The sequence below is a fragment of the Sitophilus oryzae genome, unplaced genomic scaffold (assembly GCF_002938485.1).
Source record: "Sitophilus oryzae breed Bouriz unplaced genomic scaffold, Soryzae_2.0 scaffold_1870_pilon_pilon, whole genome shotgun sequence".
Lineage (NCBI taxonomy): Eukaryota > Metazoa > Arthropoda > Insecta > Coleoptera > Curculionidae > Sitophilus > Sitophilus oryzae.
Window position 1 is genome coordinate 741,367 of NW_022146580.1, and position 19,252 is coordinate 760,618.

The 19,252-nt window shown below is 31.7% G+C and overlaps 1 protein-coding gene across 1 annotated transcript; it reads right to left on the bottom strand.

The window, feature by feature from the left end:
* Positions 1–19,203, bottom strand: LOC115883365 (glucose 1,6-bisphosphate synthase-like). Its single transcript, XM_030901731.1, has 10 exons — positions 19,039–19,203; positions 18,341–18,499; positions 18,112–18,280; positions 15,381–15,549; positions 12,475–12,830; positions 9,466–9,597; positions 9,200–9,408; positions 6,393–6,691; positions 5,109–5,335; positions 1–260 (listed from the first exon to the last, which is right to left on the bottom strand). The coding sequence occupies exons 1-10, from the start codon at positions 19,058–19,060 to the stop codon at positions 158–160; spliced, it is 1,845 nt and encodes a 614-aa protein (XP_030757591.1). The 5' UTR covers positions 19,061–19,203; the 3' UTR covers positions 1–157.
* Between the last annotated feature and the right edge of the window lie 49 nt (positions 19,204–19,252).

Below are 19,252 nucleotides of genomic sequence, written 5' to 3' on the forward strand. Positions count from 1 at the left end.
TTGCATCGGAGTGTATTAAATACTAACAATAAAAGTGCTTAAAGATACGAATAATTTAATAGTTAATAAATTACAAGGAACATCGTAGAATTTAGTGTGTAGAATAAATTAGTTCAGATCATATAAAAAGTGGAATGCCGCCGTTTTCGTGTTTTCTTTAACGTGTTTGTGGAATAAGCCCGTTCTTGTCTGGCTCAAAGAACTCCTGGCATATGGCCGAGACCATTTCGTTTAACGTCGATTCGACTACTTCTTTGTCTCTAAAAACAGAAAATAAATCATAAACTTTTGTAGGAAATAATTTATTTTTTGATAGGAAGAGGATAATGGCAAATTTAAAAAGGTATAATGTAAAAGCTTTGAATATATACCGGGTGTTGCATCGTCGGACGGGACATACGACATCCTATGTAAATTTTAATGGTGTCAATTATTGGCTGCCCTAATTATTTTAGAGAACAATTCTATTTAGGTTAATTGAAGAGCACTAAAACCGACATTCAAAACAATAACTTTATATATTTTTGATTAGCTCGTTTACGAGTTATCGCCGATTTTCTTTTTAAATATTTCTCCTTTCTTATGGCCCTGTATTTACTTATGAGCACCAGTCAAGGTAAAAGATAACTGTCAAATGAAGTTGTCATTTCAGAAATTTACGTATTTAGTGCCAGGGGAAAGTGAAATAGCAAAAACGGTTCCATCGTTTCCACGGAAATTTCAAATAAAAATGGTTCCAGCCTCGGGCGCTAGGTGGTAGTGCAATTAATTTTAGGTAAAAGAAGTTGTTACTAGTTATTGCCAGATGGCGTTCAATCAGTATTTTTGTAGTTTTCATAGTTTCCACGATGGTCATTGTCAAACTATTGTCAAATTCTCCATAGCGCCAATCATCAAAAATGATTATCAAAACGTTTTTCAAACTATAATTTGTTATATGTGTTTTTATTAGACAATTCCGGTTTTTTGTTTGTGGCCCTAAAAATATAATGTAAGTCTTTTATTTTTGCCATCAATTAAGTACCTATTTATATTTACTCCATTTACAAAACTTTGGGCGTATTACGTTGGTCTTGATTTATTATAATAAACGATGTTTAAATATTTTACTTAAAACTTAAAATAATAAATAATATTTACACATGTTTAGGTTTAATTTTATTTAATAATTGTATAAATTATACTGTTAAATCTTATTTTTTACACATCACAACGCTACTTGTTATTAGTATTGTTGAATTTGTGTAAAAAACAAGATTTAATAATCAAATTTAATTATTTTAGAGCAAAATTCAATAAATACGCTCATTTAAAAAGCCCGCGCTTTGATCCATTTAAAACAAGCCCTACTCAATAGATGGCGCCACTTCTGTAGGACCATTTTTCAGTATGGCAGAATCCATTCTTTTTCTAGCTAGGTATATTCTTTGTTTAGTGCTTTATTATTATTGAAAACTCATTCCTACAACGGAAATCTTAAAGATGTATATATAAATACAAATTAATATGAATTAAAGTAAAATAATAAAGTAAATCAATTACAAGGTTAATTATGGTATTATTACAATATTCAATAACTTAAACTGAAATTCTATTGCATTCGGCAGAAATAGCATTTTTTAACTCGTCTAGATTTGGGTATTTGTTATCCTTGTATATCCTGTTTTTTAAATGGCCCCAGAGAAAGAAATCATTTCGCGAAATATCAGGAGACCTTACTGGCCAATTTACTGTATGATTTTGGCCAATAACCTTTCCGTTAAAACTATTGTCTAAATATTCCCTAACAGTCAGGGTACTATGTGCCGGGCAGCCATCCATTTGGTACCAAACTTCCTGATTTTCCCTAACGGCGTCATGTAAAGCAGGTAAAATATGATTTTCGAGTAGTTCCAAATAATATTCTGCATTTAAATTTCGCGTAAGAAATAATGACCCGATAATATTGTGTGAGAATATTCCTGCCCAAACGTTTACTTTCTGTGGATATTACGTCCTTGTTTCGACAAACTTGTGTGAACATTGGGTTCATTATTTAAGGTAAACGTGCATTCGTCAGTGAAACATGTTTTTTAAAAATTCCCTATCCGTGTTTGCTCTTTCCATCATATGAAAAGAAAACGCCTGCCGCCGTATTTCGTCCCCATCTCGTAGCTCTTGGTGCTTTTCATATTTGAAGAAATAGTATTTATGTCGTTTCAAAATTCGAAACGCTGTAGTGTGATCTATTCCTATTTCATCCTGAAGTTTCCTTGTGCTGATCTTTCCATCGTTCTCTTCCATGCACAATAAAACTTCCAAGTCTGTATCATTTCTTGCATCTTCTCTTTGTTCTTGCCTTGCTTCACATCTGCAGTTATTTATTAGGGTACCTTTGGTCTCAAATCTCTGGATATTCCTTGCGATTGTAGATTTTCCAGGTATCGGTCTATTCGGATACAGAGCAGCAAACATGTCCGACACCTTTTGATAACTATTTCCTTGATAATACCATTTAATCATCAATACTTTTTCTTCGATTGTGGAATTCATGGCTAATATTTTCGATGTAGGTATGAGTTTTTAATAATAATAATAAAGCACAAAATAGATAAATTTCTGAAATGACAACTTCATTTGACAGTTATCTTCTACCTTGACTGGTGCTCATAAGTAAATACAAGGCCATAAGAAAGGAAAAATATTTAAAAAGAAATCGGCGATAACTCGTAAACGGGTTAATTAAAAATATCTAAAGTTATTCTTTTGAAATGGGGGTTTTAGTGCTCTTCAATAAACCTAAATAGAATTATTCTCTAAAATAATTAGGGAAGCCAATAATTGACCCCATTAAAATTTACATGGGATTTCCTATGTCCCGCTCGACGATGCAACACCCGGTATTTGATATCAATTAAACTTTTAGTTACGTAATCGAGGGCGCGATTTTTAAATTCATTGTTGCCAACGATGGACATAGTCGGCGCCGTGCTGACTAACTGGAATTTAAATTTTGCGCTGGGGATTCAGGTGGTAGCTCTGCTGTAAAAAATGTCAAGTTGCCACATTTGTTTATTTATTTCCTGACACTGTCATTACCTGTCATTAGTTTTGACACTTTAGTGTTGTATTACGAGTCTTTGGTTTAAATAAATAGTGTTGTGATACTTTAAGCTTAAAATTTTTTACTAGCAGACCTTGGAGCCGAACGTTGTTCTTTTTAGAACCTCTTTTAGTGCGAAACGCTACAAGATAGCTTAAAATAGCCGTAAAAAACTCATCGCAACTTTATTAGAATATTTTGAAAGGGAAAGAGGTAGTAATGGCCCTTTATGTCCCTCAAGTGCTGTTAAGAAGGTGAGTTTTGTTGATGTAAATAATAATAATTGTTTATATATTTATAATTAATTAATTTTTGTTTCCTAAAAAAATTGATTAAAAGAAAATATATAAAAATGAGCAACGCTGTGACGGTCAAGCATAATCATGTGACTAAAGGTTTATTTGGTATGAACCAAGGCTATTATATTAAACAGGTTGCCTTTGTAACTGTGGATTAATCAAAGTAGTTGGCGCGATGACTTCAGCTAGCGTGATATTTAAAATAACTATTAACAAAATGTTTAATAATAATAATAATTACACAAGTTAAATTGTTTTTCTATAAAGTCTTTATTTATTTTTCTCTAATTTTGCTGACATTTAACATTTTCAAGCAATATTTGTATTCAAAAAAAATACTTTTAATTTAAAGAATATACAGGGTGGTCCGAACTGTATTCCGGAAACTTCATATTCTGCAGATAAAAATAAGTGAAAAAGTTCTTATAAATGTATGTCCTAAAATGCTTAGTTTCGGAGATACAGGGTGTAGAAGTTTTATTTTTATTTCGATTATTTCCAAATAATTTATGAAGTAACGTCAATATTTGGATGAAATTTGGTGTCTGGGAGTTTTTTGATATGAGAAATTCGATTTTGATGTCAATATGATTCCTACTTGTAGAGGGCGCCACCTACATATTTTTAACTAGTTTAAAGAGTAATAACTTTTCGTCCGTACCTGTATAAAACTACTAAGTAAAAAAATATACATTTAGGACGTTTATAATGTAAAAAAGATCTCTTAATAAAAATCGCTACGAGTAATAGTTCTCGAGATATTTGAAATCGAAATTATCAATACCTGTCATCATTGACATAAATTAAACATGTTGACTAAATAGTTACTAGACGGAAATCATAAATTTGAAATGTTTTTGTGCCAAATCATCATTAATCATCATTTTTTCGAAGAACTTTTTATGATTAATTTTAAAAAGTAAAAATTTATCTCGAGAAGGGTTGCTCGTAACGATTTTTACCAAGAGACATTTTTTACGTAAAAAAATACGAAAATGTATATTTTTCACTCAGCAGTTCTATACAGGTACGGACAAAAAGTTATTACCCTTCAAAACAGTTAAGACACATGTAGGTGGCGCCTTCTACAAATAGGAGTCATAATGACATCAAAATCAAATTTCTCATGTCAAAAAACTATCAGACACCAATTTTCATCCAAATATTGACGACGTTACTTTGGAAATTATTTGGAAAAAATCGAAATAAAAATGAAACTTCTACACCCTGTATCTCCGAAACTAAGCATTTTAGGACATACACTTATAAGAAGTTTTTTTACTTCTTTTTGACTGCAGAATATGCTACTGAAGTTTCCGGAATACAGTTCGGACCACCCTGTATAATATAATTAAAAATAAATAATTTGTTATACGATATTATTAATTATATTAATTAATGATCTCCATTTCTAAGGGAAATTTGATAAATAATTTTAAAAAACTATCTAGTTCATCAATTATAATACGATAAAAAAACTAAAACTTTAAAAAATATAGTATATCTACTAAATCTGTCCTATAATACACTCAAATGCACTTAATACACGGTAATAACTTAATAACAATGTAAAATTATTTGTAAACAAGCTGAAAACTGCTGAGTACCACACGATGACGCGCAATATGGCGGTTAATGTCAAGTTACGAGGCAACCTGTTTAATTTAATAACCTTATTGGGTATGAACTGTAGCTAGGAAGTGAATAAAAAGTAAAATAATACTTACTTAACATCGGGACTCATACACAGTTCGGAATAATACTTAACCTTAGGTTCGGTACCGCTGGTTCTCAAGGTGATAAAGAGGCCATTGTCAAAAACAAACGTGATCATTTCCGATTGGCACGACACTGGCAAAATCGCCCTGTTGCCAGGTTGACTGTTGTCGTACCCCGTTGTCAGATCTCGGATCGATACGATTTTGTATTTGTTGTTGAGAATTCCCGAAGGATACTGAAAGAAAATGTTTAAGTTAAGTTTAAATTTCTTAGTTCATAGATTACTTAGTTTCCCACTTTCCAACGAAAGATATGAAATAGAAAGAGATTACATTAGGAATGTAGCTGAGTGTAATCGATATTCTCCTTCACTAGTTGATCAATTAATTAGAAAACGTAGGTATAGCTTAATGATTTCTGAAAATTCGACTTTTCAAGTGGAGAAAGATACGTCTAAATATTTTTCGATACCGTTTGATAGAGGGTAATCCCGTGGTCTAAAGGAATTTTTAAGAATGTCAATTATAAACTTGTGTAAAGTGCTATTAATAAATTACAACAATTATTAGGTAATCCAAAGGATAAAACACCTCCACTGGAAAGGTAGGGTATTTATGAAATTTCTTGTAAAGATTGTAATCAGAAATATGTTGGGCAAAGTAGAAAATCAATATTAACTAGATTTAAAGAACATTTAGCTCAGATAAGATATGGTAGACTGGATAAATCTTGCGTTGTCAAATTACAGGCAATTAGATGCATATGAAAGCATCAGAATTAATAAATGTAAAGATAGTATGAACGGTCCAATTCCTTCAAGTTCTTTGTTCCTACTACTCTAGTGGCGGAAATCTAATTCTTACGCTCAGTGGGCTCTGACTCGGTTGGCTAGATTTTGCCTAGATGATGCTAACCTGGTTAGCGAAACGCGCGTCCAGTGTAAAAGTAAAAGTGTTTTGGTGTATTGTGGTGATTTAGTGTTTTTATTTTGCTGTGTAACACCAAAGGTTCCAACCCTCAACTGTAAGCTTTAATCTAAATAAAATGTCTGTTACAATCATTTGCTCTATAAAGTAAAATGAAGAGCTGCTCAGTATCTTAAATTATACAACAAATTTAACATTTTTGCCAAAACTTCATTTAGTCAGGTCAATGTCGATATGATTTTGATGACGTGCATCGGAAGATGTTTTGCGATTCCAATAGGTTTCTTTTGGCCAGATCTGCCACCCCTTAATATACTCTCACTTATTTCTGGAAAAATTTTTAATCTAGGTAACATAGTCACTTACTGTATCCTTTCCTCCAAAATTTCTGATCCTTTTAAAGATCGCCTTGATCTTCGGAGGTTCGTGACAAAAGTAGTACGAATTGTTCGACATGTGGAATCCGTAGTAATCGTAGATTTCGGTCAGTTTGTCCACAATCTGTTGTCCGTTGCCATAAAGCTGTGAAACTAGACAGGAAAAGAGAGCCAAGGCAGAAACGCCATCCTTGTCGGTTACTTTGCTGTTGCACATGAAGCCGATAGCTTCCTCAAAGCATAAAATGATGTCGAAACCTTCTTTTTCCAGTTGCAAAGCTTTATTACCTGAATTTTGATAAAATACACATATCAGAGCTTTTATTGAAAATAATAAATTATACGAAAAATTTTAAAGTTTAATATATTTTATTCTAGTGAGCCGATTTCGACGACTTTTTAAGCAATATGTAGCTAAATTATTTGGCTTTTTAATAATTCTTTCTAAATTAAAAACGAAACTTCCCATCTGTCAATTATACGAGGAAAAACAAAATGTTGATATTTTGTTGAAAGTTTGAAACACCCTGTAGAATATAATAAGGCAGCAAGGAATTTAAAAATAATTTTATTGTCTAGGTACATCCTTCCTCCATAGTTTGTTTCTTGGTTTGTCTCAATAGCTTTATTTTTGATGGAGATATTCGTTTTTAAAGAAAACACTAATATTTTTTCCTAATTTTTACGTTAAAACCATTTAAGCCCACAGACATATTAAGGTCGTATCTATCTAAGAGACTCTAAAATGGCCGACTTAAATTCCGATTATCAGTGCCGTTCTAATTTTATTCAAAACGTATAAAAATATGATGTAGGGTACACTAAATAGTTTGTTGTTTTATTTTACGTTGTCAATAAATGTTGGTAGTTATTAAAATTGTTATAAAAATATACACTTAGATTAAGAATAAAAAAATATACAATTCTAATAAAAATAAGTAAGTAATAATAATTATTTATTAATATACAAACATTCGATACGCTACTGAAGCAGGTAAGTCAAATTGACGTATCTAAATTCTTTAACATCTAATCTTTGACGAGTAGTAAATAAAAGCAAAAGTGCAAGAAAAAATATATAATTAGTTGATTTTAAGTGAATTTCATAAATGATCGGTGTATAATATTATATTAAGTATAATATACATACGTGTAGTAACGTATGTATATTATACTAAGGGCCTGGCAAAGGTTAGTCTTGGGTTGAGATTTCCGTATGTAACAAGGGTACTATGCGTTTATAATGTACTGAACAAAGAAAGAACAGTAAACACGTTGCCAAACGTATGAAATAAACCGAGAAACTGCATACATCGCTAAGAGACGTGGAAGGGGATAGAGCAGATTTGTCGCAGTTGACCGGTCGACCCAATCAATACCTCTGTCAGTACTTAAAGTTCTAGGGAAAGGTGTACGTCATGCGTTCAGCTTCACGATTTAATTACGTCTCGTGACACTTGATTTCTTTATTTATTAACAATCTATAGCTTGAATTTTTTAAGTGCAAGCTAGAAACACTGGCATTTTTGGTAAAAATAAGTGGAATTGAGTGGGTGTTCGATAGTGGTGGCGCTATTAGAACTCTGAATTCAAAAATCGATATCTCGAAATCTATTAGAAATAATAGATTGTAAATTTACACTGGACACGCGTTTCGCTAAGCGCTGATTATAATTATAATCATCTGCTGATGATGCTAACATGGTTAGCAAAACGCGCGTCCAGTGTAAAAGTAAAAGTGTTTTGGTGTATTGTGGTTATTTAGTGTTTAGTTTGCTGTGTAACACCAAAGGTTCCAACCTTCAACAGTAATAATAGATTGTAGTTTTTTCAAGAACTTTGTTAATATTTCTGCTGTATTTTCTTTGTAGACAGTATGCGAAAATCTTTATCATTAAAAAAATTACACGATTGCTGAAAATTGCTATGCCCTAAAAGTAAATGGATGGATTGTTTACAATTTTTGAATGGAAAAAACAACCTTATCGAATTTTTCTTATGTAAACATATTGTAAAATATCCGATCTTAAAAATAAAAAAAAGTTTCAATAACTAAAGTGGTTCTTGAGTTATAGCCTGTTATGTGTTAAAAATTGAGTTTTAGTTTAAATTATCGCGATTACTGACGTTTTCCAGTTACAAAAAAAATGACACCTTAACGATATCCTTATAATTCCATTTCAGATGCTCAGAAACATGTCTATGATTTTATCTAGTTATCTCTTGAAAAAAAAGTATTTTAATAATAAGCGGTTTGCGATCGTGATTTTACTTTACTTGATAGGGAAAGGCGTATCGGCAACGCCGCAACAGCACTCCGTCGCGCGTTGCGTCGGTCGGTCGCATTTCTCTTACTCAATAAGATCCCTATGCGATTTACTTCCACACATGTAAATGCCGACCCAAAAGTAACAGTTGCCAGCACGGTATAGTCACTTACTAGCGCAAAGTTATTTCATTATTTCCCTCGATTTTTGACCGAGATCTACCGCACGCTACACAACCAACTATTTTACAGTCTTTTTCGATAAATCGCAGCAGTGTCACTGTTAATTTAAGTTCTGCCACAATTTCAATCTAGATTTACTACCTTTATACAACTATCAGTAGTAGAATAAATAATAAATAACATAAAAAAATAAGCTCAGTAAAGACTGACAAATCCACAAAATGTCAAATCAAATTCAAATGTGCCAAACGAATCGTCAAACAGAACTGTCAAAGATATCTGTCCCCACCCTAGAGTCCTCTTTCCGTCGGCCATGCACGGCCATTTTTTTATTCGAAGGTTCTTACCAATCCATTTGAATCCTGTCAGAGTGTCGACAAAATTAAATCCTTCTCGCTTGGCCATAGTTTTCAGTATCATCGAGCTGACAGTGCTGGCAATCATGTACACTTTATTCACGGGAGCGTTCGGTTTGAATTTTTTGTAAGTCTGGAAGGTCCAGTAACCAAAGAGGGCGCCCAGTTCGTTTCCAGTGAATATTTTCCAGTCGCCAGTCCTAAACAATAACGGAAATTATTATTAATATACAGAAAAAATGGATTTTTGTGCTTGCTTGTTGTTTTTTTCGGCCACAGCAAACCTGTCAGCGTCAGGATCATTGGCTAAAATGACAGATGAGTTATTCAGTGCTGCATGTTTGAAGGACAGGTCCAAACTGCTCTTGCCTTCTTCTGGGTTGGGAAATCTAAGTAGTAAAAAAATGTAATTAATAAAAAAAATGTGTGTGCACTATCGAAGTAATATTTGAAGTAAAACTTCTTACTAACAGCTATTAAATTCAAGGATTTGAAGGATATATATTTTTTTATGCATGCTTTTTATCAGGGTTGGAAAAAATCATAATTTTTTTAAAAAAATCAAAAAAATCAGATTTTTTTGATTTTAATTCAAAACATTATTTAAGTCGGATTTCAAAATGACTAGGACTTATTACCAATTAAAGTCCTATCCTAAATGGCTAAATCTATACCCCGATACCGATAATATTAACAATTCTACAGGGCGTTGTGATTTTTCCACATCGGTCACCAATATATTCCGCAAAAAAAGTCGTTCGCTTCAGGTCAAAACGTCTCAAAAGTACCTATTAATTTTGGTCATTTTACGCCTAGGCATAAAAGTGAAGCACTGTTACGCCTAAAGCACAAAAGTACAAAAATATATTATTAAACTGATTATTAAGTGTCAAATTCAACGAGTGTACAAATTGTTAAAAATGTCTATACCTATGTGGCGGATTCATCTATCCAAAAAAATCCTTATGGGTTTTTCGCCACTGCACTGCAAGAAAAATCTACAAAATAAAATAGTTATTTTTTGTAAACACTTCTGGCGTTAAACCTAAACGGACGCTGCTTGTCAGAAGTTGTGTTTACAGTAATAAAAAATTGCCTAACAAAGAAAAAATGCTTAACGATTCGGAAAGTTTCCTCTTTCCGTCGTCGGAAGCAAAAAATATAAAGAATCAAGAAAAAACTATTTAAAATATTTAAATTGAACTATTCGAGAACACTTTACTTTTAAAACAGATACGTCTACAAGAAATCGTTGACGTTCTGTTAAAATGACATTATATTAAGTTAAACTTCAAAATTAACAATTACTACCTGATAATTACTTAATAAGGTAAAACCAAAAGCCCAAACTTTCTGTATGATTATTTTTAAATTTCACGTATGTTATGTTTATTTATGTAATGTTCTTTAAAATCATAGAAGCGATTGCCATACATTACTAACATCTACAGATGCATGAGCAATACATTTATTTTTATTAGATTGAATTAAAAAAGCCTCTTTTATTTTTCTGTTAGAGGCTATAGCTTTCATTATAATTTTGGCGTTATTAGAATTTATTCTGTGCCCTGTGTCCCATGAATGCTGACAAATCTTAGATTTGTGAAAATCTCCCTTTCTTAAATAATTTTTATGTTCTTTAATTCTAACATTTAAGGGTCTAGATGTTTCACCAATGTAAAATTTATCGCATTCGCAGGGTATTTGGTATATTACATTTTTTGTTTGTTGTTCTGTATTCATTGGTTTAGTATGTGATAAAATTGATCTAAGTGTATTTTGTGTTTTGAAAGATGTTTGTAAACGCCTCGTATGTATGGAATTGTAAGTTGTATATATTGTGTATTGTTATCTTGTGTATGATTTGGGGTTTGTATTTCGTTTAATGTTTTGTCAATAAAATATGGTGGATAGTCGTTTTTTATTAATGTATTTTTTATGTTGTTTAAATCTTTGTTTAGTGAAATGTCGTCTGTACATATTATGTTTGCCCTATCATATAAACTTTTTATAACACCTTTTTTACACTTATACTGTGATTAGATGTGAAATTTAAGTATCTATCTGTGTTTGTGGGTTTTCTGTAAACATATAAAATTAGTTTATTTTGAAATTTTGACACTAAAACATCAAGAAATGGCAAACGATTACCTCTCTCTACTTCTAAAGTAAATTTTATGGTAGGTTCGCGAGAATTTATATATTCCAAAAAAATTGTTGCTCGATTACTGTTTATAATATTTGCAATGTTTGGAATTAATTAAAAAATTATTTTTTGCAATGTTTAAAAAAACTAATATGTTCTATTCGGAGTAAAAATGTACTTTTTGTGCCTCGCTGTAACGTCGGAAAAGGTTTAGGATGGTCCTTCAAAGGTACAACATCGTCAAAAAAGTATAATTTTTACTCCTAATAAAATAATACACTATTGTTTGGAAATAGTCTTAAGTCGAGAATGAAATTAGTATGTATTATCTAATGTCAAAGTGTAAAGTACTTACTGCAGATCAAAATGTCGGTAGGAATTTGGAAACATAAACCGTTTCAAAAAAAAATATAAAACAACATATTTTCTGACAACGATTATAGATTCTCGGGAATGAAGATATAGTCTCTATATTATAAGAACCTAGTTCTGCACTAGTCTTTGCGAATGATATGTATTCGAACAGTGAATTTTTGTCACATAAATTTTAAAATAAATCCCTGCGTTTAGCAGTCTAATGGATTCACACGAAATTAGTTCAAACATCTGTCCAACAATTAAATTGATGAATAGTATATTCTTATATAGTTTTATATCATTTACAATCATTTTTCGATTTATTATCTGTTATATCTGTTATAGAAATATTTTTTATAGTTTTCTGGGACACATTTTTATAACTTTTACAGTTATTTTTTGATTTATAATAAAATTTCAATAAAATCATTTTTTTTATTTAAATCACATGATTAAAATTAAAAAAATCACTTGATTTAAATCATGCCAACCCTGCTTTTTATAAACTTAAAAAAAATTGAGTTAATATAAAACCGTATACTATCCTAGCTTTATAATTTTATGTTTTTTTTAATTATTATTAAAAAACGATAATTCTATTAGACAGTTATAACCAAAGTTATAACCGAATTTTTCAGGAACCGTGTTCCGTAATAAGAAAGCTTTCAGGAAACCAATAGAAACGGAACATAAAACCATAACCAAGATAAGCAACGGAATACACCCTAAGTAAGATTACCTAGTAAAATCTCAAATATCTTACTTGACTGTTGGAAAATCTGGATCAGGATCCTTCTGTTCGGGAACTGTCGCGATCTTGATCCCAACCACCTGAACGACTTTTTCCACGGGCATATACCCCGTGCCGTGTAGCGGAGTGTAGGTAAACGTCAAACCGACTTTCTTGTTACATTCTATGTAGTCTGGATGAATCATGTCCTGAATAACCGTTTTTAAGTAGCTGTCCAAAGCGTCTTTCATCGGATCAATAACTAGAGGGTGATTTTGCAAGATTTCTACTTTCCAGGAAGAGTCTTTGGGTTCCAGGTTTTCCAAAATGCTGTTCTGGATCATTCTGTCGCAGGGAGGGACAATTTGAGCTCCGTTGCAGTCGTAAACCTTCAATTAAGACACTTAAATTATTTTAAATCAATTAAATATTTACACACAATAATACACAAGGTGGTCAAGCGATCTCAGAAACAAGAGGGGTGAAGAGAACTCTCTCAACAAGGACAGTAGGCTCAAAAAGCCTCTACACTAACAATTGGGGATTTTTTTGCGTTTCCTGTTGCCTCGTTCATTTTTGTTTCGTTTTGAGCTATTTCTAAAACGTGGCGGTATCTGTACCCGAGGCAAAGGACTTTTTTCCAAAAATCTCAGTGAAACAAGTAAACCTAGACGTTTCTAAAATAACTGTTGTTACGATAATATTTCGTTAATTATATCTTGTTTTATGTTGATATACACTATTGGACAAAAGTAGAGCAACACTTCGAGAAATATTTGCAAATCGCGATTTTTTAATTATACATACATGCATGATAATGTATACAAATACAATAAATTTAAAAACTACGAAGTAGGCTATAAGTATCCATGACAGCAAGAATTTTTACTAACAAAACAAATGAATTTATTTTGACATTTACTTTCAAATGCTTAATAGTAACGCATAAAAAGTAGAGCAACATAATTCATTCCAAAGAAGAGTTTTAGCAAAAGTAAAGGCCAAAATAATTGTGCGAGGTTTATTTTATGTTTTTTTAAACATTTCTATGCTGGATTAGTCATGCCAAGAGGTATTCCAATTTCAAAAGACTTGCAGCAAATGCATTCATGGAAGGTAACAAACAAGCCGATATTTCAAGACAGTTTTTGTTACCCCGGTACAGTGTATCTAAAATAATTTCATCGTATAATGACAGGGGACACTTAGAAAAGTTGCCAAAATCGGGAAGACCAAAGAAAACAACAGTAATGACCGTCAGACGCATCAAAAGAATTGCTCAAAATGATCCTTGGAAGTCCGCATCTAGAATTATTGCCGAAATTCCAGAAATTACGGTTGGTATACGAACAGTACAAAGATGCAAAGTTATTTAGTAGACGTCCAGCTAAAAAGCCGTTAGTTTCGGAAAGAAATAGAACAACAAGGTTGGCATTCTAAGGTCGACATTTAAACTGGACCGTCAATGGCTGGAAAAAAGTTCTGTTCAGTGACGAAACGCACTACAAAATATTCAATTCTGATGGAATGAGACGTGTGAGGCGATCAATCAATACAAGGTTTAATCCTAAATACGGAACACCTACAATTAAACACGGTAAAGGCAGTGTATTTTTATAAGATTGTTTCTCATTGAATGGGATATATAGGCCCTATATCCTATATACTTTATTAATGACACGATGGACCGAGTTGTTTAAAGGGATATCATGCAGAATGTTATGCTTCCTTATGCAGAATGCTTATGGAATTCCAACAGGACAACGATCCAAAGCACTCTTCACAAGTTGTTCAACAGTGGTTTAGGGAAAATGACGTTCGAGTTTTGCAATGGCCAGCACAATCTCCAGACCTTAACCCCATTGAAAATCTCTGGGAAGAAGTAGAACGTCATATTCGCACCCAAATGTTTCCAAATAAACAATTCTTGATAGATAAAATTAATGAAGTTTTGACAAATCTTCCCGAAAATATCATTCAGAAGTTGATTGCTTCAATGCCGCGCCGTTGTCAGCAAGTTATTAGTAATATTGGATATTCTATCAATTACTAATGTATTACTTTCAATTATTATTGTTCTTAAATGTGTTAAATATTTGTTGTTGAAATAAGACACAATAAAATCTGTTGAATACAATTTGTTGCTCTACTTTGGTCGCCCCCATTCTCATCAATTTTTATAATCATTATTATTTACCATTTTTAAACCGATTAAAAGTACACCAAAAGTTTGTAAAATATTACTTTTAGTGTAAGGATAGTGTGTTAGTAAACATAGTCGAAAATCACAACATAATTTTTTTTTATTCAAACATGAATAAAAATGAACTTTGTTGCTCTACTTTTGTCCGATAGTGTATATTCCGCAAGATTTATATTTGAACACGCATTTATAATATTGTTACGGATTCCGTGGGTCCACTAATTTAAACTCACAACTTACAACACAATTTATGCAACTACTATTACTCTAACGGTATTTCACAAACGCGGTATAATCAAACTTCAACTGCCAACTGCCAAAGCGCGGGCTTTATATACCCCCTGGCGATTGTTTCTGGAACGTTCTAAAGAATTCTGTAATTTTCTTTTAATTTCTGGCGAATTCGCCAATTTCCTCTATGCACGTTGCGGTTATGTAGCAGTAATGCAGTTATGCAACCAGTAATACACCTTGACCTTGACAATATGTAGAGTAGATATTTAAGAACAAAACTTTTCACTCAATCTGCAGGAATACAATAACACTTTGTTTATTATTTAATTTTATTATAATGAATTAGTATAATATAAAATTGTATGTTATGTTTGTTGACGCGGCCTAAATTGATTAATATAACAGTAGTATTGCTTGATGAGTAATACTGGCAACATCATCAATATATCGAGCTGATTGGGAAAATTATTGTATAACCTTATTTTACCAAATTTAGTATTACCTTATAGCCATTGTCATCTTTAGGATTGTGTGACGCAGTAACCATAACACCGCTTGCGCATCCGTATTTTTTGACAGAAAACGGTATAAACGGCGTTATAGCGTAATCTCCAAACAGTCTGACTTTGTAGCCGGCGGTAACAAATATGGTAGTCGTCAACTGGGCCCACCTGTTATTATTAAAATAAAAGAAAAACATTATTCAATATAAAAAATATTTATAATGTTTAACTTGATATAATGTTTAACAGAACGTAAGTAAAGTGTTCTCGAATAGTTGAATTTAAATATTTTAAATAGTTTTTTTCTTTTTTGCTTCCGACGACGGAAAGAGATAAACTTTCCGAAACGTTAAGCATTTTTTTCTTTGTTAGGTAAATTTGTATAACTGTAAACATAACTTCTGACAAGTAGTTAGATTATCAACACCCTGTACGTTACATTTCAGAATTAATTCATGTGCTGAGTTTAAAGGTAGAGAAATAAACTTTACTAAAATGTTTTACTGCTTCGATCCGTAAACTTATGCAAGGGTATCAAAAATTGGTGATCTATTTTTAAATATTTATCTATACTAATATATAAAATCCTTAAGTGACTGACATACTGATTAATCACGATCCTGCTCAAACCACTCAACGTAAGAAGCTCAATTTTGGCATACAGGTTGATTCTAGGGTGTAGAGGTTCGATAAGGAGGGATTTTTCGAAATTCCAGTTCCAAGAGGGTGAAACCACCCCTCAAATATTACAATATTTTTTATTGAAAAAACGGTCAAGTTTCCGAAAAAAACGCTTAAACACCTATATTTTATTTTGTTTTTTACATACTTTAAGATATTTTAAAAATATATACAGGGTGTTTCGAAAAATCTGGTCATTGATTAATCACGATCCTGCTTAAAGCGCTTGACGTAAAAAGCTGATTTTTGGGAAACAGATTGACTTTAGGGTGTAGAGGTTCGATAAGAAGGGATTTGTCGAAACTCGAATTCTAAGGGGGTGAAACCACGGCACATATAACAATCGGCACGCCAACTCTACTCAGATTCCATTGTTTAAAATTTCTATAAAATTTGACCTTGTCGGCGCCATTATGGTTTCCTAGTCAGGGCCGGATTAAAACGTATTAAAAAATTTCTCAGAAAATACGACAGGGTCGTATTAAAAAAATACTGTAATTGACTGAAACTGAATTTTATTTACAATACTTTTGTCCAAACAAATGAATCGTTAACCGCGCATACTTCTCGAAAAGTAAAAATGAAAAAATCAATTAAATATTTCACTGTAGAGAATAGACAATTAAAATTAAAAAACATGCCAGGAGTTACAAACAAGAATTAAAAAAATACCAATAAAATATTTATTGAACAATATAAAGAGGCTACGTACAAATTATGCCCATCAATGGGCGTAGCAAATTTTATTAATATTCAAATTTCACAAATTAATAAATCTACAATTTTTTTTGAGAAACTTGTATTTTTTTCATGGCAGGAAACAAAGTAGGTACCGCATTGTATTTTATACGGTTACAAAGTGAATTGGTAAACATTTTAAATTCAAAGTGAACAGAACACAACCTGTACTTGTGGGCCTTATTTATATCTTCAATCAAGTCTTCTCCGTTAGCTGCAATTGCCCATGTTCTTGCCCTAAAAATGTATTGTTAACTTATTTTCGATATACTCATTTTATTTATTTTTATAATTATATTTAAATGCATAATATAATGATTTTTAAATTTAATTTTTAATGTCTAGATTCTAGATACAACATTAAATTTTATTTTACTAAATATTTAACATTAAATCTTACTAATATTAAAGTTTGTTAAGATTTTTAATTAGATCTACCTATTTAGCTGAATGTCCTAATATGTATACTACTGTTTTTTAACTAAAATATGTTAAAATAATTAATCACATATGTATATACATACCTAATCGGATCTCTAGGAAACAGAAAGAAACTTTTATTGCAGTTTAGTCCTCTACTCGGGCAGTTTTTTGCTGCACAACTCGCCCAGGCATTTTAAAAACACGTAAAATTAACGATTTAAAAATGTTCAGAAAAACAAAATAAATTATATAACACAAGAAACGAAAATAAACTAGAAAACCCAAATATATAACACAATAAACAAAAATAAAACAACAACTATAAAATATAACTCAAGAAATAAACAAAATAAATTAATCCGTACGCTACTGACTCGAATCAGCCGAAAGTGTGCGCAGTCGATGAAACAAACTACGACACTGGTTACTTTCTGTTGATGGAAACCCTAATGGCGGCGTGCGCGACGGTATGCGCGTAGCGTTCCCGCCAAAGAGAGTTAGCCTGCCGTGTGATTTATATGCCGTGGTGAAACTATCCCTAAAATATTAAAATATTTTTTATTTAAAAACCGGTGAGTTTTTCGGAAAAACTCTTAAACAAGTATATTTTATTTTCTTATTTTACATATTTTAAGATTTTTTTATAAATTTATACAGGGTGTTTCATAAAATATGACCATTGAGTAATCACGATTCGCTAGTTTTACATAAAATCTTTGTTATTTCAAATGCAACACCCTCTATTTTTTAAAATAAATCGAAGTAGATTCAAATACTCGTTCAAATTATATTAGGGTTTCCTATACCTATGTAGCTCAGATTTTGAATAATATATACACTCTCCCCACTTTTGTATATACAGTCCATTTTTTTAAATTATAATTTTACCTTTTGCTGTTATGCCTCCCATCATACCCTATCACGAGGCCCTCAGCCTTTAAAGCAGCACTCCTGTTTTGTTCTAGGTACTTCAAAAAACCCTGAGCCGTTTGTACTATCACCAGATCATTCATGCACGCATATCCCGCGGCCATTTTGCCTCTTAAACCGGCCGTACCTACAAAAAGCACGAAAAATCAATAAAAAATACACAAAAACGATAAAAAAAAAACTGTACCAAACGCCACTCTTTTCATCAGAATTTTTTCCAAGTCTTTTGTCTGATTTTGGTCGGCTAACTTTTTTATTTCGTCCCTGGTTTTCGGGTTCTTGTCCCATCTTAACCACTCCTCCACTTTTTGGTTCAAATCACCGGCCATTTTTTGATCTTCCTTTGCTAAAAATCAATTTTATATGTGTTCGGGAAACTTCAGCAGCATATTCGACAGATAAAAATTTGTAATAAAGTTCGTATAAATAAGGTTGTAAGACGATTGCAGAAGATCGAAGATACAGGGTGTAGAGGTTTCAAGAGGGTTCATGCATCGATTTTATATAGTATTAGTGAAATGATAAAATATAAAGAAATTTTAAATAAATTAATCTCCTGGTTTCGCTAATGCTAAAATCGATGCAACGGAACCTTTAAACGCAAATATCTTGAAAACCGTTCGCAATATATAAAAATTATACAGAAAAAATCGAAATAAAAATGAAACTTCAACGCTCTCTGTATCTCCGAAACGAAGCATTTTAGGACATAAATGCATACGAACTTTTTTACTTACTTTTATCTGCAGAATATGCTGCCGAAGTTTCCCGAATACAATTCGGACCACCCTGTATAGAATAAATAAAAAATATATTGATATAACTTAAATAGGTACAATATGAAATGTAATGTTTAAATTTGCCAAAGTTAAATAATTTTTTCACCTGAACCAATAATTTCCACCATTTTTTGTTTAAACTTTATACCAATACGTCTGCACTAAAACTATGCTGTTTTCTGATAAAGACAAACAATAAAAACCCTCATCAATAATAATCTCCGTTTAAAATTATGCAAATAAAAAAGATTAAGTAACACACATCACTGATAATATTTTTTCTTTATTTTTATTTTTTCAAACTATTTCGATATATCTTT

Excerpts from the sequence above, each read along its gene's own strand:
- LOC115883365 (XM_030901731.1), bottom strand. The coding sequence starts at position 19,060 with ATGGTGGAAATTATTGGTTCAG. Across the intron at positions 9,598-12,474 it reads CCAGATTTTCCAACAGTCAA|ATTTCCCAACCCAGAAGAAG; the intron begins GTAAGATATTTG and ends TTTACTACTTAG. Across the intron at positions 6,692-9,199 it reads GACAGGATTCAAATGGATTG|GTAATAAAGCTTTGCAACTG; the intron begins GTAAGAACCTTC and ends ATCAAAATTCAG.